This window comes from Salmo trutta, chromosome 20 (assembly GCF_901001165.1).
Source record: "Salmo trutta chromosome 20, fSalTru1.1, whole genome shotgun sequence".
Lineage (NCBI taxonomy): Eukaryota > Metazoa > Chordata > Actinopteri > Salmoniformes > Salmonidae > Salmo > Salmo trutta.
The window spans coordinates 31,067,612-31,091,783 of NC_042976.1; the positions used below are offsets into that span (position 1 = coordinate 31,067,612).

The window sequence follows — 24,172 nt, forward strand, 5'->3', positions numbered from 1 at the left end:
ATAGATGGGAGGGGTTGAGTGGAGCTGAAGGGTTGTGATTAAAAACAAGATAACTAATGTAAAATGTATATATACTGCTCAAAAAAATTAAGGGAACACTTAAACAACACATCCTAGATCTGAATGAAATAAATAATCTTATTAAATACTTTTTTCTTTACAGAGTTGAATGTGCTGACAACAAAATCACAAACATAATCAATGGAAATCCAATTTATCAACCCATGGAGGTCTGGATTTGGAGTCACACTCAAAATTAAAGTGGAAAACCACACTACAGGCTGATCCAACTTTGGTGTAATGTCCTTAAAACAAGTCAAAATGAGGCTCAGTAGTGTGTGTGGCCTCCACGTGCCTGTATGACCTCCCTACAATGCCTGGGCATGCTCCTGATGAGGTGGCGGATGGTCTCCTGAGGGATCTCCTCCCAGACCTGGACTAAAGCATCTGCCAACTCCTGGACAGTCTGTGGTGCAACGTGGCGTTGGTGGATGGAGCGAGACATGATGTCCCAGATGTGCTCAATTGGATTCAGGTCTGGGCCAGTCCATAGCATCAATGCCTTCCTCTTGCAGGAACTGCTGACACACTCCAGCCACATGAGGTCTAGCATTGTCTTGCATTAGGAGGAACCCAGGGCCAACCGCACCAGCATATGGCCTCACAAGAGGTCTGAGGATCTCATCTCGGTACCTAATGGCAGTCAGGCTACCTCTGGCGAGCACATGGAGGGCTGTGCGGCCCCCCAAAGAAATGCCACCCCACACCATGACTGACCCACCGCCAAACCGTTCATGCTGGAGGATGTTGCAGGCAGCAGAACGTTCTCCATGGCATCTCCAGACTCTGTCACGTGCTCAGTGTGAACCTGCTTTCATCTGTGAAGAGCACAGGGCGCCAGTGGCGAATTTGCCAATCTTGGTGTTCTCTGGCAAATGCCAAACGTCCTGCACGGTGTTGGGCTGTAAGCACAAACCCCACCTGTGGATGTCGAGGCCCTCATACCACCCTCATGGAGTCTGTTTCTGACCGTTTGAGCAGACACATGCACATTTGTGGCCTGCTGGAGGTCATTTTGCAGGGCTCTGGCAGTGCTTCTCCTGCTCCTCCTTGCACAAAGGCGGAGGTAGCGGTCCTGCTGCTGGGTTGTTGCCCTCCTACGGCCTCCTCCACGTCTCCTGATGTACTGGCCTGTCTCCTGGTAGTTCCTCCATGCTCTGGACACTACGCTGACAGACACAGCAAACCTTCTTGCCACAGCTCGCATTGATGTGCCATCCTGGATGACCTGCACTACCTGAGCCACTTGTGTGGGTTGTAGACTCCGTCTCATGCTACCACTAGAGTGAAAGCACCGCCAGCATTCAAAAGTGACCAAAACATCAGCCAGGAAGCATAGGAACTGAGAAGTGGTCTGTGGTCCCCACCTGCAGAAGCACTCCTTTATTGGGGGTGTCTTGCTAATTGCCTATAATTTCCACCTGTTGTCTATTCCATTTGCACAACAGCATGTGACATTTATTGTCAATCAGTGTTGCTTCCTAAGTGGACAGTTTGATTTCACAGAAGTGTGATTGACTTGGAGTTACATTGTGTTGTTTAAGTGGTCCCTTTATTTTTTTGAGCAGTGTAGTTTCAGAACTTTTGTAAAACAGCAGTTGTCTTCCCTGTGGCTCAGTGGGTGAGCATGGTGTGTGCAACGCCAGGGTTGTGGGTTCGATTCCCACAGTGGGCCAGTACAAAAAAAAAAAAAAAATGTATGCATTCACTACTGTAAGTCGCTCTGGATAAGAGCGTCTGCTAAATGTCAAAAATGTACAAAAAAAATGTTAAAAATATATGGCAAAATAGAAATCAAACTGGATGTGTATCAGAGATAGATGGGAGGGGTTGATGGTAGCTGAAGGATGGGATTAAAGAAAATATTTTACGGACACTATGTATAAGTTGGAAGTAGAAGCCTAAGTGTTGTTCATTACTTTACTCCAATTAGGAGAGAGGTGGTAAAGGTTAGGGGAAAATATCTAGTTTTATTTATTAAGTACCAGTCAAAAGACACCTACTCATTCCAGGGTTTTATCTTTATTTTTACTATTTTCAAACATTGTAGAATAGTGAAGACATGAAAACACACATGGAATCATGTGTTAAATCAAAATGTATTTTATATTTGAGATTCTTCAAAGTAATCCACCCTTTAAGTTGATGACAGCTTTGCACACTCCTTGCATTCTCTCAACCAGCTTCATGAGATGGTCACCTGGACTGCATTTCAATTAATAGGTGTGGTTGTTAAAAGTTAATTTGTGGAATTTCTTTCCTTAATGCATTTGAGCCAATAAGCTGTGTTGTGACAAGGTAGGGGTGGTATACAGAAGATAACCCTATTTGGTAAAAGACCAAGTCCATATTATGGCAAGTACAGCCCAAATAATCAAAGAGTAACAACAGTCCCTCATTACCTTAAGACATGAAGGTCTGTCAATGCAGAACATTAACAGTTTCTTCAAGGGCTGATGAAACTGGCTCTCATGAGGCCCGCCACAGAAAAGGAAGACCCAGAGTTACCTCTGCTGCAGAGGATACGTTTATTAAGAGTTAACTGCACCTCAGATTGTAGCCCAAATAAATGCTTCACAGAGTTCAAGTAACAGACATCTCAACATCAACTGTTTAGAGGAGTGAGTAGGTGTGTCCATGCATAAAATCAGGCCTTCATGGTCAAATTTCTGAAAAGAAACCAGTACTAAAGGACACCAATAATAAAGAAGAGACTTGTTTGGGCCAAGAAACTCGAGCAATGGACATTAGACAAGTGGAAATTTGTCCTTTGGTCTGATTAGTCCAAATGTGAGCTATTGTCTTTGTAATACGCAGAGTAGGTGAACGGATGATCTCCGCATGTGTGGTTCCCACTGTGAAGCATGGAGGAAGAGGTGTCATGGTGCTTTGCTGGTGACACTGTCAGTGATTTATTTAGAATTCAAGGCACACTTAACCAGCATGGCCACCACAGCATTCTTCAGCGATATGCCATCCCATTTAGTTTGCGCTTAGTGGGAATATAATTTGTTTTTCAACAGGACAATGACCCAACACACCTCCAGGCTGTTTGACCAAGAAGGAAAGTGATGGAGTGCTGCATCAGATGACCTGGCCTCCACAATCACCTGATCTCAACCCAATTGAGATGGTTTGGGATGAGTTGAAAGGGAGAGTGAAGGAAAAGCAGCCAACAAGTGCTCAGCATATGTGGGAACTCCTTCAAGACTGTTGGAAAAGCATTCCAGGTGAAGCTGGTTGAGAGAATGCCAAGAGTGCAAAGCTGTCATCAAGGTAAGGGTGGCTACTTTGAAGAATCTAAAATATATATTTTGATTTGTTTAACACTTTTGTTTACTACATGATTCCATGTGCTATTTCCTAGATGATGTCTTCATTATTATTCTACAATAAAAAATTAAAAAATACACACCCCCCCAAAATAGTACAAATAAAGTAAAACCCTTGAATGAGTAGGCGTGTCCAAACTTGACTGGTACTGTACATTATTTTTTACATTGGTGAAGCTACAAAGTCCCTTTTCTGGCAAGTGGAAAAGCCAGCCTCCTCTTCTTTGACAATTGTATCTACTATATATAAATATGAACACGTTGGTAATATAAGATTAGGTTATGTGTTTGGTATTATGATAAGGTAAGAAAGCGGAACAACTTTTTTCAAAAACCATCGAGAAATCAAATGATAAATATATGGCTGAATAATACACCTTTAAAAGTGAGGTAAGGTGAATTGAACTTTGAGGGCTGTAATTTATCTGGCAGTGCTCATCTTTTCAGGGCTGACCTGGCTTCTCTTATGGCTGCCGTAGCTCTCTGTAGCTCCCCTTGCTTCTTCTTAAACGCTGAACAAAGGATGGAGAATACATTTGATTTATATTTGCATCATTTTAGTTGTTTAAAGGCACACGAAGTGCATGTAGAGCAACTTACAGAGCATACAACAAACAATGGGTCTGGGCTACAAAAATATGAATACAGGCTTCACAAGCTTTGAAAATAAGAAGCCTTACCATTTGCACAACGCTATAAAAACTCCTATAACCCTGTTATTAATCCACTAATTCTCACCTCTCTTCTGCTGTGAAAGCATCTTTGATAATTTTCCAGAGGCCTCAATCACTCTCAGAGAGAGATCATAATCTGTGAAGGAAGACAGAGAACAAAAACATACGAAAGAAAATAAATGAAGCCTGCAATTCTGATTATATTCTCCTAACAGTGTTCAATTGGTGACGGTTTTATTTAATATACCAGCCGACCCCCCCCAGCCGTTCCACTCACCCTCCTGACTGGCCTGATCTGACAGGATCCTCTTGGAGATGCCGACCATGTCAGAGATGAAGGTGGTGAAGATGGACTCTGTACAGCCTGCTTCGTTACACCTCCTCCAGAACACCCTGCTGGCTGCATTGCCGGAGCCAGAACCACCAGGTGAACCCGGGCCTCCAGGCCTTGCCAGGGGACACTGGGAGACAGAGTGTGGAGAGGGAGATGGAGAGGACACTGCTGCGCTGGTGATATTGAGTGGACCAGAGTGGACGGACGAGCAGTCAGGTGAGTGGACAGGCGAGATGGGATCATGAGCAGGCCCAGGTGAGTGAGAGCTGTCGTGTGGTGAACCAGGTGAGTGCGGAACAGAACCTTGACAAGACGCAGAGAGGATAGAGAGAACAGAGGGAGCGAGACGATAGAACTCAACTATTTGATTGAGTTTTTCCCTTCCTGGCTAGTAGGGAGGGATTGTATGTAAGAATTTAGTCAAATGAAAAGTGAGCGTGCAGGTGAGAGGAGCTGTATCTACCTATGGCCCCAGAGGGTTCTTCAGATGCAACACACAGCATCACTGGCAGCAAAAGACTCTGGGACCCAGCATCCTGGAGAGATCAAATCAAATGATATGTCGCATTCTTCAAAAACAACAGCTGTTGACTAACAGTGAAATGCTTACTTATGAGTCCTTTTCCAACAATGCAGGGTTAAAGATAAAGATTTTTAAAAATACAAATAGAAACAGTGACACAAGGAATAAATACACAGTGAATAACGAGTAGAAATAACATGGCTATGTACAGGGAGTACCAGTACCGAGTCAATGTGCAGGGGTATGAGGTAATAACATGGCTATGTACAGGGAGTACCAGTACCGAGTCAATGTGCAGGGGTATGAGGTAATAACATGGCTATGTACAGGGAGTACCAGTACCGAGTCAATGTGCAGGGGTATGAGGTAATAACATGGCTATGTACAGGGAGTACCAGTACCGAGTCAATGTGCAGGGGTATGAGGTAATAACATGGCTATGTACAGGGAGTACCAGTACCGAGTCAATGTGCAGGGGTACGAGGTAATAACATGGCTATGTACAGGGAGTACCAGTACCGAGTCAATGTGCAGGGGTACGAGGTAATAACATGTCTATGTACAGGGAGTACCAGTACCGAGTCAATGTGCAGGGGTATGAGGTAATAACATGGCTATGTACAGGGAGTACCAGTACCGAGTCAATGTGCAGGGGTACGAGGTAATAACATGGCTATGTACAGGGAGTACCAGTACCGAGTCAATGTGCAGGGGTATGAGGTAATAACATGGCTATGTACAGGGAGTACCAGTACCGAGTCAATGTGCAGGGGTATGAGGTAATAACATGGCTATGTACAGGGAGTACCAGTACCGAGTCAATGTGCAGGGGTACGAGGTAATAACATGGCTATGTACAGGGAGTACCAGTACCGAGTCAATGTGCAGGGGTACGAGGTAATAACATGTCTATGTACAGGGAGTACCAGTACCGAGTCAATGTGCAGGGGTACGAGGTAATAACATGTCTATGTACAGGGAGTACCAGTACCGAGTCAATGTGCAGGGGTACGAGGTAATAACATGGCTATGTACAGGGAGTACCAGTACCGAGTCAATGTGCAGGGGTACGAGGTAGTAACATGGCTATGTACAGGGAGTACCAGTACCGAGTCAATGTGCAGGGGTACGAGGTAATAACATGGCTATGTACAGGGAGTACCAGTACCGAGTCAATGTGCAGGGGTACGAGGTAATAACATGGCTATGTACAGGGAGTACCAGTACCGAGTCAATGTGCAGGGGTACGAGGTAATAACATGGCTATGTACAGGGAGTACCAGTACCGAGTCAATGTGCAGGGGTACGAGGTAATAACATGGCTATGTACAGGGAGTACCAGTACCGAGTCAATGTGCAGGGGTACGAGGTAATAACATGGCTATGTACAGGGAGTACCAGTACCGAGTCAATGTGCAGGGGTACGAGGTAATAACATGGCTATGTACAGGGAGTACCAGTACCGAGTCAATGTGCAGGGGTATGAGGTAATAACATGGCTATGTACAGGGAGTACCAGTACCGAGTCAATGTGCAGGGGTATGAGGTAGATATGTACATATAGGTAGGGTTAAAGTGATAGATGGACAGTAGCAGCAGCGTATGTGGTGAGTGTGTGTGGCGTCAGTATGCATATGTTATGTTTATGTAGACTGTGTGTGTGTGAGAGTAGAGTCCAGTGTGTATGTGTGTGCGTGTGAGAGAGAGTAGAGTCCAGTGTGTGTGAGAGTAGAATCCAGTGTGTGTGTGTGTGTGTGTGTGTGTGTGTGTGTGTGTGTGTGTATATAGAGTCCAGTGTCTGTGTGAGTAGAGTCCAGTGTGTGTGAGTAGAGTCCAGTGTGTGTGTGTGTAGAGGCCTGTGTGTGTGTGTGTGCATAGAGTGCAAAAAAAAGGCCAGTGAAGGTAGTCTGAGTAGCCATTTGATTAGTTATTTAGCAGTCTTGTAAAGTAGCCTCATGGCTTGAGGATAGGTGTTCAGGGTCCTGTTGGTTCCAGACTTGGTGCACTGGTACCGTTACCGTGCAGTAGCAGACAGAACAGTCTATGGCTTTGGTGGATGGGCTTTCCTCTGACACCACCTGGTATAGAGGTCCTGGATGGCAGGGAGCTTGGCCCCAGTGATGTACTGGGCCGTACTCACCAACCTCTGTATCACCTTATGGTTGAATCAATGGTTTAGGACCAGTATAGAGATACAGTAATGCCACAGGAGAAGTATTGGACAAGAGTAGTCAGAGAAATAAAGCCATGTAACTAACTCACTGAGTCGATGGATGTAGAGTCCCCATCTTCAGGTGCTGGCTGATTTCCTAAGGAAAATGAGTTGGTTTGATATCATTAGGTTTGATATTAAACATCCTGGTAATGTGGTGTGTTAATGTGTGTCCTGACATGTTTTACCTGTGGTGGAAGCTATGGGGGTCTCAGCATGATTACTGTGAAGTAAGAGAGCAAAATGAATCATCGTGTCACTGTACGCTACAGAGGCAGGCAACTGTCTCCCTCCTTCCCTTTTTAGAACATTTGGCCGACACAGGAAACGCCCCAACACTGAAATGATAACATGCTATTTGAACAACCTTGACAGAGAGCCTCGGTAGGTAAAGAAATTAGTCAGAATAAACCAATAAACCTCCAAATGACCTTCAATGCCATACAACACTCCTTCCATGGCCTCCAACTGCTTTTAAAAACTAAGTGCATGCTCTTCAACCGATTGCTGCCCGCACCCACCCGCTCGACTAGCATCACTACTCTGGACGGTTCTGACCAGAATATGTGGACAACTACAAATACCTAGGTGTCTGGCTAGACTGTAAACTCTCCTTCCAGACTCACATTAAGCATCTCCAATCCAAAATTAAATCTAGAATCGGCTTCCTATGTCGCAACAAAGCCTCCTTCACTCATGCTACCAAACATACCCTTGTAAAACTGAAGCTGGAGTCTTATCTCCCTCACTAACTTTAAGCATCAGCTGTCAGAGCAGTTTACTGATCACTGTACACAGTCCATCTGTAAATAGCCCACCCATCTACCTCATCCCCATATTGTTATTATTAAATTTTTTTGCACCCCAGTATCTCTACTTGCACATCATCATCTGCACATCTATCACTCCAGTGTTAATGCTACATTTTATTTATTTAGCCTCTATGGACTATTTATTGCCTTACCTCCCTAATGTCTCTACATTTGCACACAGTATACAGATTTTTATATTGTGTTATTGACTGTATGTTTGTTTATCCCATGTGTAACTCTTGTTTTTGTGGCACTGCTTTGCTTTATCTTGGCCAGGTCACAGTTGTAAATGAGAACTTGTTCTCAACTGGCCTACCTGGTTAAAAAATTTTAAAAAATTATTAAAAAAAACATGCATTGAAAGTAGTTGAACTGAAACTAGATAAGAGCACTATCACCATTACCTGTGTTCAGAGTTGACACGGCCTTCTAGATTGGACTCCAGAGGGGAAAACTCCATATCAATCCTATTCACATCTCCATCTGTTACAGAACACACCAATCAATGCAATGTGTCACTCATGTCTTTGTATAAAACTTTATTTAAAAAATGATCAAGGTGATGAAAAAGGAGGCTACAGGAACAATAAAGCAACCTGAGTCTGAGGAGTTATCCAGTATCCTCCTGTGTTTGGACTTTCTTGATGATGTGACTTTCTGTCTGACAAAAAAATTGAGAATGTGCGCAGTGTTCAGAAAATAGTCCCCAAAGAATCCAGTCCATATTATGAATGAGAGACACACATTTACTGAACTGTTTGTCAGCAAAGAATATAGATAAAGCAGCATGAACTCCACCCTGAGAACAGAGCAGGTCAGCTGGACAGAATCAAAGAACCAGACCACCCTACGACATGCATACCTCAATTCCATACTTACTTCCTAGAGAAGCTCAACCGTCTCTGTTTCAAAAGCAAAGAGATTATGATTCACTATATTTTCATATGATTACATGAACATATTAAGTGACTTTCTTTACTGCAGAAGATATGCATCTATTTTTAAAAGCTAAAATATACACACACCTTGGGTGTTTGTGTCTGCCGTTGGTTTTCAGGCGTGTTGGAGTCACTCTTGCAAGATGAGGGTCCTGACAATTAAAATGAAAACATATCCGAAACATACTTCTGTAAATGATGCATCTGATCTACAGAGAAGACCTTTGTGTAACACACAACCAAAGGAAGAGTCTGTTGGTGTGAGTCAGTGGAGACAAAATTACTTACCATTCAGCTCTTTCTGCAAAGACAGTGGTTTATGCTTTTCACAATACAACCTGTGACAGAGGCATTCCAAGCTTTTACAACAACATAATAAATCACCCTTGCTGACATCAATGATAGAAATGAATGAGCAAAGCTATTGGTTTTGGAATAAAAGACTCCTCATACTCACTTGAAAATGCCACTGTCGATGTGTTCTAGACTGATGCTCTCTTCTTTCTTTTCACAGATGAGACAAAAGTGCTGCAATTGGGAATGAATATTGATTAACTTTAGGTTACATTATTTTAGGTTATAAACTCAGCAAAAAAAGAAACACTGTGTCACTGCGTTTATTTTCAGCAAACTTAAAATGTGTAAATATTTGTATGAACATAAGATTCAACAGACATGTGACTAACAGAAATGGTATAATGTGTCACCGAACAAAGGGCGGGTCAAAATCAAAAGTAACAGTCAGTATCTAGTGTGGCCACCAGCTGCATTAAGTACTGCAGGCATCTCCTCCTCATGGACTGCACCAGATTTGCCAGTTCTTGTTGTGAGATGTTACCCCACTCTTCCACCAAGGCACCTGCAAGTTCCCAGACATTTCTGGGGGGGAATGGCCCTAGCCCTCCGATCCAACAGGTCCCAGGCGTGCTCAATGGGATTGAGATCCGGGCTCTTCGCTGGCCATGGCAGAACACTGATATTCCTGTCTTGCAGGAAATCACTCACAGAACGAGCAGTATGGCTGGTGGCATTGTCATGCTGGAGGGTCACGTCAGGATGAGCCTGCAGGAAGGGTACCACATGAGGGAGGAGGATGTCTTCCCTGTAACGCACAGCGTTGAGATTGCCTGCAATGACAGCATCATCGGACTGAGCTTGTTGTGACACACCGCCCCAGACCATGACAGACCCTCCACCTCCAAATCGATCCCGCTCCAGAGTACAGGCTTCTGTGTAATGCTCATTCCTTCGACGATAAACGCGGATCCGACCATCACCCCTGGTGAGACAAAACCGCGACTCGTCAGTGAAGAGCACCTTTGCCAGTCCTGTCTGGTCCAGCGACGGTGGGTTTGCGCCCATAGGCGACTTTGCTGCCTTACAACAGGCCTACAAGCCCTCTGTCCGCAATAGGCTGGACTATCTGAGCACTGATGGAGGGATTGTGCATTCCTGGTGTAACTCGGGCAGTTGTTGTTGCCATCCTGTACCTGTCCCGCAGGTGTGATGTTCGGATGTACCGATCCTCTGCAGGTGTTGTTACACGTGGTCTGCCACTGCGAGGACGATCAGCTGTCCGTCCTGTCTCCCTGTAGCGCTGTCTTAGGCGTCTTACAGTACAGACATTGCAATGTATTTCCCTGGCCACATCTGCAGTCCTCATGCCTCCTTGCAGCATGCTTAAGGCACGTTCACGTAGATGAGCAGGGAGCCTGGGCATCTTTCTTTTGGTGTTTTTCCAGAGTCAGACAGGCCTCTTTAGTGTCCTAAGTTTTCATAACTGTGACCGTAATTGCCTACCGTCTGTAAGCTGTTAGTGTCCTAACGACCGTTCCACAGGTGCATGTTCATTAATTGTTTATGGTTCATTGAACAAGCATGAGAAACCGTGTTTAAACCCTTTTACAATGAAGATCTGTGAAGTTATTTGGATTTTTACGAATTATCTTTGAAAGACAGGGTTCTGAAAAAGGGACATCTCTTTTTTTGCTGAGTTTAGTATTACACTACAGGACCATTATTTGGAGGGAGAAACGTGATTTGTATTCATTTCTGAGCCTTCAGCTAGATGATGTTGTTCAATGATGACCAGAAGACTGGAATAGTGACCAGCTAATCAATCCCACATAGGCCTAGCTATTAACTATCCATTTTCATAAATGACCTGGGTGCGTGTTATTCATTTCTTACATTACACTGTAGTCAGTGGCATACAGACCTTGGATGACGTTTCTCCATTGTTGTTCTTCTCTGTGTCTGAATCACCGTTGCAGGACAAAGCTGTACCATTGGATGCTGTGTTGAGACAAAAACAATCCTCAAGAACAAGTCAAAGTAACACCTCATTAACTTATAGTGGGTGTTTGTGTACCAAGCCAGGAAGATTTGCCCTGATGGACTAACAGCTATTTAATAAACTAAACACATCCAGATGGGTATTGGGATGGACAATTAATTGATTCCTGCTGTAGGCTTGGGTTGTATACTGTGGTATTTCTATAGGCACCGTACATTTTCTCCAGCTCAGGGTTACAGCTGTCTATTTGGTTTGCTAGCTATAGGTGGCCATCTTGCAAGATCAAGCTTCTTGGCTACAGCAGAGACAATCAATCCCCTCCTGGATCAAGTGTGAATAGCCTTTTGAGATAATTGTACAACTTTATGCGCTGGGTTGTCTGCCCTTGCATTTAGTTTATTTTCGCTTGCGCTTGTTAGCTTTTCATTTAGTTTAAGAAATAGCGCCCCTTGTGGGCACAGCTGGAAATACCATATTCCCCAGTATGGTACAGGAGAATGGTATTGAAGGTATGGAAATCTGGATACCACTCAACCCTAGCCTACAGGCATGAATCAGATGGATACATAAAACTAACCAGCAGCCACCTTACCTGCTAACTCTGGATTATGCTTCTGACAGTACACCCTGTAACAAACACAAAGACACGGTCATAGAGACCCAGTCAATAACATGTTCATTAACTTTATCAATTAAAATTGGTCAGTTGAGACCCATTGTCCTTTACAATGAAGTTCAAAAATATTGTTTAGGAAGAAAAGGCGTTATGCCTTGCACTCACGTATACTTCCCTGCAATACGGTCTTCGACGTTGTGGGCCCCGTCTCCCACAGCACAGGGGTAATGGTAGGACTTTTGACAGCATTTCACCTCACACCCCACCGTGGCACCCTTCCTCTTACACTTGTAGCAACTCTGGGGGGGAGAAATACAGTTTGCTTGTACAGTGACATTAGACCAACAAAGCCATCAGACATTACTGAAACATAACACACACACACACACTACTTAATTAGTTCAAACTATGTTCAAACCATGATAGTGTTTGACTTAATTTGTTCAAACAACTAAGGAAAACATGAAAATAACCTCACCAGTCGGTTTCCCCTCCTCATCTCATTCTGGACATCTTTTACAGTGAAACCAAACAAGTCGTCAAGCTCTGGCGAGTTCTGGCAAATAATCCCAGATGAATAAAGCTGCAATTCAAACACATGGAAGAGTTCAAGGGGCAATCTGGGATTCAAACACCAAATGGCAGCCCCAACAGTTTTATTTGATAAATATTATGTAACCAATCAAATTCATAGATGGAGCTATGGATGCATGGACTGGCCATTCATGGGATCAAAATTATAGTTTTAACCATGTTTTGAATATATACAGTTTGTTTATAAACAAAGAAATACAATGTTATTTTGGGTTGTGATGGGGTAAGATATACCTCATAAGGCATGTCAATTATATTATCATAATAGGAAAATCAGTGTCCCCAAACGAACTGCATTCAGGATTTAAATGGGAAAGGAAACGACAAAGCCTTTCATATAAGGTAAGGTGTCCTTCTGTAGTGTTCACTCCCTTTGAGTCAATAGACCAGGGGTTCTCAAACTTTGAGTCCAGGGAACCCTTTCATGATATCAAATTCTTCAGGGACCCCCTCATAAATCAGAACACAACTCAAGTGAGATAAATAGCATACAAGAAGTTCTACTATGACTGTCAGTGCAAGGCCGGAGGAACCAAGTCTCGGGCCCTGGGAAGGATCCTTTTAAAGGCCCATCTCTTGGCATTGTAGAGGAATTATTGCCGTTTAAGCTAATTTCCTGCAATTCTACACATTTTGTCATGGGGCAGAGAGAAAACTATTCAGTTTTAAAACTTACATTACAGTGCATTTATGTAAAAAAAATACAATAACCTTTGGGGAATACAAGAATAATTGAGCTGTCAAATCAATAATTGGTGAAGTGCTGTGGATACCAATATCCCTGTGCGCATCCCGGGCCCATGTTGCCCAGGGTTAATAACATCAATTGTATATTAATAATATTACATTGTATAACTCTAAACTTATTCCTAAAATCCCTTTGCCAAAATTCGTTTAATCTGTTAGTAATATTATGATTTTTTTAAATGCAGTACCTCGAGTCCGAAAACCCCACTTTGAGAACCCCTGGCTGCAATAGACAAATCATAACACTAGGTAGGGTCAGAGCCCCACTGTTAACCACATGCTGTTGTCTACTAAATCTGCAAATTGCATTGACTCGTTTTAGTTCCTTCCAAAAAATTATCGTGGCTAGCCTAGCAGCACCAAAATATTCCACCAAAGCAAAAGTACAGTTCACGGCAGAGCTTTTCGAATCTTACCAAGCAGTTCTGATGAGCGGTGACGGAATCTTTCGTCGATAGCGGTCCAGTTGTCAGATTTTCCTCGGAACCTTTACAAAGTACGCATCGTATTTCCCCACCATGACGCTCGGGACCCATTCTCCCTGCGTTGTTGTCTTTAGCAATTTGACAGAAAAACACAGAGTGCTAGAAATGTAAGTATGAGCGGATCGCGCTAACCTCCGTCCGTTCGCACCTTCGAATTGTTGTTCGTTTCTACACTAATACAGAAATCACACGATATGAATCAGATAGTAGGGCCCGCCTGACTCAGTATTTGGTCAGAATGGTCAACGTTTCGTAACGTCATTTCCGACTAGGCAAAAACAATCATCCTGCTTCTGCTTCTATGGTATAATGGCTTCCGCATACATTACATGTGTATTCCGCCACCTAATGTGCGGGTGAATAACAAAGATCCCAAAAAATGAAAATATTTGGGTAAAATAAATAAAATATCGTACCAACTACCAACATTTTTTATTACTAAACAAAATCAACCTGCTTTTCTGTAAAAAAATAAATAATAATAATTCTAATCAGGTCCCAACACAGGCTCAGAAGCCTCTTCTGAGAGTGGGACATTTCCAAGCGACAAAAGTCCGTACTGCTTCTGCTGTAAAGTCTTGGAGCCCCAAAAACGTATCGGCTGCAGATATAATGATATCTAGCTTCTTAGACACTTGTGCTGTACAATTAATCACTGTGGCTATAAATGCCACAAAATCCACCCTCTTCACAATGATTGTTTCGAGATCACCTGATTGACTTAAAACAATAGCAACTGGTTGCAATGTATCCACTGCCATATCTTCAACGCTGTTGTCTCTTGCCCCTTCGACCCTCTTCACCGCCTCCAAATAGGAGACCTGCTGCACAGCCCTGATCCTAGACACCTTTACCTCCTTCACCCTAACAGCACTCAATGAAGTCCGGAGTATGATCCCCACAACAGCTGCAACATTTTCCATTCACAGATTATTCAATATCATACTTCTCCTGTCTGCAAGCATTTGACACATGATCATATCCTTTACAATTTCCACACTGTAATGGTTTGAACACAGCATACCTCACATATCCAAGCTTCACATATTCAGGTAGAGTTACTCAAACAACAATAATATCGACAGGCTTTTCTCCTTCCATCCATTTACCATACAGGTCAGGCGACGTGCACTGACCAATCCTGGGATTTTCTGACTAAGGTACTCATCATCTACATTACCATTCAAAAGTTTGGGGTCACTTAGAAATGTCCTTGTTTTTGAAAGAAAAGCACCTTTTTCTGCCCATTAAAATAACATCAAATCTATCAGAAATACAGTGTAGACATTGTTAATGTTGTAAATGACTATTGTAGCTGGAAACGGCATATTTTTAATGGAATATCTACATAGGCGTACAGAGGCCCATTATCAGCAACCATCACTCCTGTGTTCCAATGGCACGTTGTGTTAGCTAATCCAAGTTTATCATTTTAAAAGGCTAATTGATCATTAGAAAACCCTATTGCAATTATGTTAGCACAGCTGAAAACAGTTGTTCTGAATAAAGAGGCAATAAAACTGGCCTTTAGATTAGTTGAGTATCTGGAGCATCAGCATTTATGGGTTCGAATACAGGCTCAAAATGGCCAGAAACAAATAACTTTATTCTGAAACTCGTCAGTCTATTCTTGTTCTGAGAAATGAAGGCTATTCCATGCGAGAAATTGCCAAGAAACTGAAGATCTCTTACAACGCTGTGTACTACTCCCTTCACAGAACAGCGCAAACTAGCTCTAACCAGAACAGAAAGAGGAGTGGGAGGCCCTGGTGCACAACTGAGTAAGAGGACAAGTACATTAGAGTGTCTAGTTTGAGAAACAGACTTCTCACAAGTCCTCAACTGGCAGCTTCATTAAATAGTACCTGCAAAACACCAGTCTCAAAGTCAACAGTGAAGAGGCGACTCTGGGATGCTGGCCTTCTAGGCAGAGTTGCAAAGAAAAAGCCATATCTCAGACTGGCCAATAAAAATAAAAGATTAAGGTGGGCAAAAGAACAGACACTGGACAGAGGAACTCTGCCTAGAATGCCAGCATCCCGGAGTCGCCTCTTCACTGTTGGCGTTGAGACGTGATAGCCCGCGAATATGACTCATAGCAGGTAGCCGACAGGTAGTCTAGTGGTTAGAGTGTTGGGCCAGTAACCGAAAGGTTGCAAGATTGAATCCCTGAGCTGACAAGGTAAAGCTCTGTCTTTCTGCCCCTGAACAACTGTTCCTAGGCTGTCATTGAAAATAAGAAATTTGATCTGAATATATAATCAATTTAAAAGGATTTGTGTTAGCAGTCTTTTCGTCTTAAATTTCCCCTGAGCCATGGATTGGTGTTATTTCTTGTTTTTGGTACTAGGCTGTGTCTCATTTCTTTGGCTGCGTCTCCTGTCTCTGCCTGTGTCTTAAATCTTCATACTTTTCCCATAGTGTGCACTGGGACGCTTTCTCGCATGGATTTAAACTCTCTCTAGCCAATGATTACACCATTCATATAACCAGGAACCAATATCCGAGGTGAGTACTTAGAAAGACAAATTACATATGATATGCCTACATTTAAAATGCATATGGGGGCACTATGGGCAGAGCAAGATGTGATTGGGCCTACAATGACCAAAAAAGGTTGAGAACGACTGGACTAGACAAGTATTAGATGGAACATTATAACAATCCCAGCAATAATCATCCATTAGCCAAGATGCCCAATATATTCATGTCCCATGCTTGTTGAAGCCAAAATATGTGTCATCACCTGTCTCTGGAGCCATTTCAGACTACTTAATGTCTATGCGAAGCACAACTTCCTACCCATAACTGTCTTTAGATTCCATATAAGAAAATAATTGAGTGTAAGCAAAGTAGCTCCACTAGTCATGCATTATGTTAGATACCTATGTGTCCTATGTATCAGATCATTTAAATGTAATTCATATTATATCTTCATTTAGAATAAATCAAACTTAATGGTCATTGTCTTGTTTTTCTTTACAGATGCCATCTTTTAGAAGAAAAAGAGCCACGCTGGTTTACAGAGACCTGACTAGAGGCATGATAGTGTGTACACCCCTGCCATCAACTTGGATCAGTGAGAAAGTTGCTCTCTTCACTTTTGTTCAACTTAACCAGGCTAGTCCACTCAATAACAATTGTCACCACTCTCTAGGAAGTACTGGAAGAACAGAGCCGGTTCACTCTGCAGCAGAAGTTGTGCCCAGCTGCAGTGATGCACCTCCTCTACCAACATAAAACAAGTAAGGCAGCGGATGTTGAGGCCTGGAAGGGGCTGAGGGAGCTACTCCACCTGCCTGGAGCTGAAATGTCCTCCACCGAAAGCCATCTGCAGTGTGTGTAGAGTTTTGGAGGAGGCTGAGCTATGGCGCTGTGGGGACTGTGGCTCAGATAAATATTTCTGTGCCACCTGTGCTGTGAGAACACACAGCACTCCCAACATTGTCCACCATTTGGAGTTATGGAAGGTAATGTATTTTATGTTATGTCAACAAACCTGTCAACTTCTGGCTTACAAATATTGCTTCCCAGTCAAAAATGTTGATCATGTACATACAATTCAGTTTCTATAATCTGTTACAGTTCCCTGCAGCAGTAAAGTCAATGTGACAAAATCTGTCGTGCCAAGCACCGAATTGATTTAGAATTTTCATACAACTTGAGCAATGAAATATTCCCCTGATAGTGTAGTTTCAAATCTGAAACTACTGTAGTCTGTTCTACAACAGATTTGTGTCTGTCTGTTTTAGTCAGGGCAGTTAATCCCATGTATCCCGGTGGGCCTACGGTGAGAGTGGAGGAGACAAGATGGCCATGACTGTCACAGCAAGTACAACCATCTTCTGATTGTTGTTAATGTTAGAAGTAGGCCTTATTTCAAAATACAAAACTGACATCTGGCCCCTTTACCATCTTGCAAACTGTATCAGAGCATCAAGTGTAGCAGCACCATGCACAGAGACAGTTACTCCCTCCAAGCCATAAGACTGGTGATGAACTGACTCTTTGCTGCTATGGCAACTACTGCACTGTACTTAATATACTCTAGTTATCTACTTATTTCATTGTATTGTGCACACTACACTGTATTCCTGCACAAATTACAACTTTGATTTAGATTTCATTTGATCTATATTACCATAACCCTGTTCGCTCTGTTGTTATGCTGAAAATATGGAGTCGTTTCGAAAGAGACATGCATCGCACCAACATCGGATCTAATGTTTAGTAATTCAACCTAAGAAACGGAATGTCCTCATTTCAGGAAGAGCTCATGACATCTGGCTGTGAGCTGGAACCTGTCACCTTGATCCGCCACAGACTCTGGACTGCCACAAAAATGCACAAAAGAACTGCTCGTACACTAAATGAATTTGGCATTTTGAAAAACAGTCCCGATCTGATGGTAGACACCATATTTGCAGTGCCAGCCTTTCATGCCTATGCTCATGATGCTGACTACCAGGTAACAAATCTTTTTTTTCTTTATCATTTATTCTGTTAAACACCACTTCATTGTAGTTGTAGACAGTTACCCTGACAGTATTAAGAAACAGCTAGTTGTAATTTGTTCTAGTCCCTTAATTAATCATCATCACCCATTATGGTTTCTGATTGTACTTTACATTTCAGGCCACTGATGGTACCAGGTATGTGACTGGTAGTGGGCTTGCTGGCGGAGAACAGATGGAGAGATTATGGTCCTACCTTTGAAAATGTGGGTAGATCACAAAAGAGATGACACCGTCTCATGGTGTTGACACCCTCACTGATGCCCTCCTCTACTACGCAGCCAGGGTCAGCGAGAAGCAAGGTATACATGTAGAACTGGAAATCAGTTAAGTATTGAGATGACCCATTGTTCAGGATTGTGTTGATATAATTTTGCAAAAAAACCTGCAGATTTTTTAAAAACAATATATGACATGTATGTTCACCTTCATATGTTATAGCACCGGCAATAGAACTCTGTCGGCAGAAGGTCCTGAAGGAGGAAACCAAGGCAAAAGAGGAGTTGATGGTGCTGCTAAACAGCATTCCAGGTTAGATTCCATGTGTTTTACTCATAATTTTTGTTTATATGTAATGATTATTTTCAAGAGAGCTTGATAATGTGAAAGAATCCTTTTCATAGCATCACTTTCATATACTTTACATTAAGACAAATCCTTCTACGTTGAGTATTAGAAAGCAGTTTCCATAACCTGATAATGACTTGATATTTGAGTGCATTCATAACAAGCCACCTGCAGACAACTTACAAAATGCAATATTGCGTTTGAGGGTTAGTTTTTCTGATGAAAATAGTTATTTGATGCATGGCCTACTATTTCTAACTGGGAAAATCCCTTTTCCAAACTTGATTTAGGTACATTTTTGTGAAGAGGTATGAGGGTTGTGAAGGGTATATGGGTCATTTAATAGTAAAATCATTTAAGGGATCAATACAGTTCTATATTGCTTCCCCAGTATCTGCATGAACCATCAGGCTAAGTGTTTTTGGTTGACCCTGCTGGACAGAAAGAGAAGGAGGAATCGGAACACGCTGCATTCAAATTCAGGTCTGAGTTATTCCATTGTAGTGGATCTAATACATATTAGCATTTTACATACATTCATAAGTGTAATACTTTTTTATGACATACTGTGAAAAACTCTCTTGGCTGCTGGCTCTGTCACTTTCAGACATGCGCAGAGCAGACTTGAACCACAGGAGTTCTCTGTAAAGAGAGTCATCCTAAAGGCACAGACACACCCCTTGACTTTCAATTGGCACCGTTGACCTGTATGTATTCTCTCCTGATTGGCTCTGTGGTGCAAAGTCTGGCAGTCTGACTAAAGTGCCAGAGGTATGAGGAGAGACATCCTCCTTTGTATTTATGGGAACAAATATTTCCTAAGACTTTGGATCCTATTCTTGGACAGTTAGAAGACACAATGCATCAATGCAAAAAAAAATGTATTACTAATTACTGTCCATGAGTAACCTCAACCTTGTGGGTCTGTGGGTGTTTGGGCCAATAAAGTGGCAACTCAATTCTACCACTTACTAGTCTCTCATGCCCCTATGAACGGGGACACAGGGCAATAGTTTTTAATCTAAACCAGCCCTTTTTTACTGGAGTACACTAACCCCTAATTGGGGCTCTTTTCTTGACACATAGTAGCAGTTTACTACTAGCAGTTCGAGCTTCTACTTTTGAAAATCCACCTTTCCAGAAATAAGTCTCTTACTGTTGCCGCTTGTTACAGACCCCCCTCAGCCCCCAGCTGCGCCCCGGACACCATATGTGAATGAATTGCCCCCCATTTATCTTCAGAGTTTGTACTGTTAGGTGACCTAAACTGGGATATGCTTAACACCCTGGCCGTCCTACAATCTAAGCTAAATGCCCTCAATCTCACCCAAATTATCATGGAACCTACCAGGTACAACCCGAAATCCGTAAACTCGGGCACCCTCATAGATATCATCCTGACCAACCTGTCCTCTAAATACACCTCTGCTGTCTTCAACCAGGATCTCAGCGATCACTGCCTCATTGCCTGCGTCCGTAATGGGTCCGCAGTCAAACGACCACCCCTCATCGCTGTCAAACGCTCCCTAAAACATTTCAGCGAGCAGGCCTTTCTAATCGACCTGGCCCGGGTATCCTGGAAGGATATTGACCTCATCCCGTCAGTAGAGGATGCCAGGTTATTCTTTAAAAGTGCTTTCCTCACCATCTTAAATATCAAATCAAATTTTATTTGTCACATACACATGGTTAGCAGATGTTAATGCGATTGTAGCAAAATGCTTGTGCTTCTAGTTCCAACCATGCAGTAATATCTAACAAGTAATCTAACCTAACAATTTCACAACAACTAACTTTTACCCTCAAGTGTAAAGGAATGAATAAGAATATTTACATCAAAATATATGAATGAGCGATGGCCAAACGGCATAGGCAAGATGCAGTAGATGGTATAGAGTACAGTATATACATATGAGATGAGTAATGTAGGGTATGTAAACATTATATAAAGTGGCATTGTTTAAAGTGGCTAGTGATACATTTATTACATCAATTTATCATTATTAAAGTGGCTAGAGATGAGTCAGTATGATGGCAGCAGCCCCTCAATGTTAGTGATGGCTGTTAGTGATGGCTGTCTGATGGCCTTGAGATAGAAGCTGTTTTTCAGTCTCATTCAAGCTGTTTTTCAGTGCCCCCTTCAAAAAATGTACAACCAGGAACAGATATAGCCCTTGGTTCACTCCAGACCTGACTGCCCTTGACCAGCACAAAAACTAGCCTGCATTAGCATTGAATAGCCCCCGCGATATGCAACTTTTCAGGGAAGTTAGGAACCAATGTACACAGGCAGTTAGGAAAGCAAAAGCTATCTTTTTCAAACAGAAATTTGCATCCGTAGCACAAACTCCAAAAAGTTCTGGGACACTGTAAAGTCCATGGAGAATAAGAGCACCTCCTCCCAGCTGCCCACTGCACTGAGGCTAGGAAACACTGTCACCACCGATAAATCTACGATTATCGAGAATTTCAAAAAGCATTTTTCTATGGCTGGCCTTGCTTTCCACCTGGCTACCCCTACCTCGGTCAACAGCTCTGCACCCCCCACAGAAACCTGCCCAAGCCTCCCCCATTTCTCCTTCACCCAAATCCAGATAGCTGATGTTCTGAAAGAGCTGCAAAATCTGGACCCCTACAAATCTAAAATTATCCGCCGCACTTGTTGCAACCCCTATTACTAGCCTGTTCAACCTTTCTTTCGTATCGTCTGAGATCCCCAGATTGGAAAGCTGCCGCGGTCATCCCCCTCTTCAAATGGGGAGACATCTAGACCCAAAAGCCAGCCAAGAACAAACAGATCACGAATCCCACCGTACCTTCTCCGCTATGCAATCTGGTTTCCGAGCTGGTCATGGGTGCACCTCAGCCACGCTCAAGGTCCTAAACGATATCATAATCGCCATCGACAAAAGACAAAACTGTGCAGCCATATCCATCGACCTGGCCAAGGCTTTCGACTCTGTCAATCACCCATTCTTATCGGCAGATTCAACAGCCTTGGTTTCTCAAATGACTGCCTCGCCTGGTTCACCAACTACTTCTCAGATAGAGTTCAGTGTGTCAAATGGGAGGGCCTGTTGTCCGGACCTCTGCCAGTCTCTATGGGGGTGCCACAGGGTTCAATTCTCGGGCCGACTCTTTTCTCTGTATACGTCAATGATGTCGGTATTGCGGCTGGTGATTCTCTGATTCACCTCTATGTAGACGACACCATTCTGGCCCTTCTTTGGACACTGTGTTAACTAACCTCCAGACAAGCTTCAATGCCATAAAACTTTCCTTCCGTGGCCTCCAACTGCTCTTAAATGCAAGTAAAACTAAATGCATGCTCTTCAATCGACTGCTGCCCGCATCTGCCCACCCGCCTAGAATCACTACACTGGATGGTTCTAACTTAGAATATGTGGACAACTACAAATACCTCGGTGTCTGGTTAGACTGTAAACTCTCCTTCCAGACTCATATTAAGCATCTCCAATCCAAAATTAAATCTAGAATCGGCTTCCTATTTCACAACAAAGCATCCTTCACTCATGCTGCCAAGCATACCCTCGTAAAACTGACTATCCTACTGATCCTTGACTTCGGCGATGTCATTTACAAAATAGCCTCCAACACTCTACTCAGCAAATTGGATACAGTCTATCACAGTGCCATCTGTTTCGTCACCAAAGCCCCATATACTACTGATAAGGTAATTATATGTTTAAGGTAATGACTAAAAGTATTCCACCCTGTTACTGTATAATGGAGTGAAATGTATTTGAATCATAAGACTGAATTCTCTAAATGTGTGTGCGTAGGACAAGTTAAGACTTTACTATTTAGCAATATAGGCGAGACAGTGTGTGCAGAGGAAAACAGGAACTTGTGACCACTGTGAAACTGATAACAGGAAAGAGGTCTCCCATCCCAGGGAGGGGAGAAACCATTTGGCTTGCAGTAGATTATGTAACATGTTGCAGGATATGATAAGCAATGTATGTGATGGAGAAGACTTGTAAATAAGCATTGACAGTGTTAAAGTAGAGGAGGGACATTTATAAGGGGTATGACATATGGTATGACCAAATGTGAGGTATAAAAGGCTATGTGTTTGTATTATTGGGAGAGCTCTCTGAATAAAGAACTAACCTTTTGCAGAATTCTGGGACTTTGTCTAATTCTTCTATTAACCAGGGCCTTACAACCTCTGGAGAATTGGTCAAAGATATAGTGATTGTTATTATCATCACTGGGATTGAAAATTCTCGTGACAACTAACCACCACTGCGACCTGTATGCTCTCGTTGGCTGGCCCTCGCTTCATATTCGTCGCCAAACCTACTGGAACGCTCTACATTTATTCACTCTGTGATAGGGTTGGATCCTATATGCTACTTTTATTATTGTCCTGTAAATGGTTCAGTGGCTATAATTTAGGCTGTGTGTAGAATGGGGCATAAAGGAAATTACCTCTACTAATAAATTACTGCTAGATTATAGTGATAAGGAAAACAGCATACACATTTGCTTGTGTATTCATTTGCCTATAACTAATCATAATTCCATTATTTTTACATAAAAAAGAGAATACTTCAAAATGAGAAGATCCTGCCATGGAAAAGACGACTGGGCAGACATAAAGTGGAAAGGAGGGGAAATAACTCACACCATGCAGCAGGACACCTTCAGCTGTGGGGTCTTTGTAATGCAGGTTCGATAGTTATATTTTCAATAATGAATGGTTATCTGTTATGTGACAATTAGGTCAAAAACTCTATTTTATTTTTTGGTGTAGATGGCCAAGGAAGTTGCACAGAACTTCCCCAGCATCCCCTCCCAAATTGATATGGAACCTTCAAAAACACATGGAGCAACTGCCAAAAGAAATGGCTGAGGATGTAGTAAAAATGTCTGGTATGTAATGATATTTAATTCAAAGTAAATGTAAATTCTTTATTTTTATGTAGTTGTGTGGGACAGCCATATGTTCAGATCATGCCTATGATTTCAGAGTTCAACAAAGCCAACAACTGCTTCATGTGTGCCACTGATAAAGAACCTGGATGTGGCCCAAAGACTGACTGGCTTAGTAACTTTATTTAACATGTTTATAATCTTTTGACAACAGTGACGGCATGTAAGACAATTTATGATATAACACAATGGATGGCTAATTCGTCATTCGTCATACATTGATGATATTATTTATAACGTGTTACGCTTTGTTTTGATTGAATGTTTTGCATGCCAACGCTGGTTCCATGTGCTGTAACTAGGAATGAAGACAAAAGAGTTCAACAGAGTAAAGAACACAAACTGGAAGTGCAGTCTTTGTTGTTGAAAATGTATGTTATACCCCATCCACACTGAAGAGGCTCTGAAATATACATCAACCAGGGATAAAGAGAAAGTTAACACTGAAATGTTTCATACTTAATTGAAGTTAAGTGTCTGTTGACATGTTGGAAAAGATTAAAGGTCTA

At 42.5% G+C, this 24,172-nt stretch overlaps 1 protein-coding gene and 3 long non-coding RNA genes across 5 annotated transcripts; 3 read left to right on the forward strand and 1 right to left on the reverse strand.

Moving 5' to 3' along the window:
* Positions 1-3,548: 3,548 nt before the first annotated feature.
* Positions 3,549-13,886, reverse strand: LOC115155851 (uncharacterized). Its single transcript, XM_029702824.1, has 17 exons — positions 13,555-13,886; positions 12,276-12,380; positions 11,963-12,096; positions 11,774-11,808; positions 11,104-11,180; positions 9,343-9,413; positions 9,174-9,223; positions 8,973-9,037; positions 8,827-8,849; positions 8,544-8,608; positions 8,352-8,430; positions 7,324-7,358; positions 7,186-7,232; positions 4,864-4,936; positions 4,344-4,703; positions 4,131-4,202; positions 3,549-3,904 (listed from the first exon to the last, which is right to left on the reverse strand). Exons 1-17 carry the CDS (start codon positions 13,672-13,674, stop codon positions 3,828-3,830), a joined length of 1,488 nt encoding a protein of 495 aa, XP_029558684.1. The 5' UTR covers positions 13,675-13,886; the 3' UTR covers positions 3,549-3,827.
* On the forward strand, positions 13,658-17,642 carry LOC115155855 (uncharacterized). Its single transcript, XR_003868156.1, has 6 exons — positions 13,658-13,730; positions 14,740-14,783; positions 16,045-16,131; positions 16,609-16,702; positions 16,781-17,093; positions 17,376-17,642. It is a non-coding gene; the product is annotated as an uncharacterized LOC115155855 (long non-coding RNA).
* Positions 17,643-17,644: 2 nt separating this feature from the next.
* On the forward strand, positions 17,645-19,145 carry LOC115155854 (uncharacterized). The gene is made up of 4 exons (XR_003868155.1): positions 17,645-18,091; positions 18,259-18,463; positions 18,579-18,668; positions 19,096-19,145. It is a non-coding gene; the product is annotated as an uncharacterized LOC115155854 (long non-coding RNA).
* A 3,194-nt stretch (positions 19,146-22,339) lies between these two features.
* LOC115155853 (uncharacterized) lies at positions 22,340-24,172 on the forward strand. 2 transcript variants are annotated; one of them, XR_003868154.1, is made up of 4 exons: positions 22,340-22,398; positions 23,274-23,400; positions 23,485-23,603; positions 23,701-24,172. It is a non-coding gene; the product is annotated as an uncharacterized LOC115155853 (long non-coding RNA). The 2 variants fall into 2 exon arrangements; XR_003868153.1 differs by lacking the exon at positions 22,340-22,398 and having other exon boundaries at positions 23,086-23,400.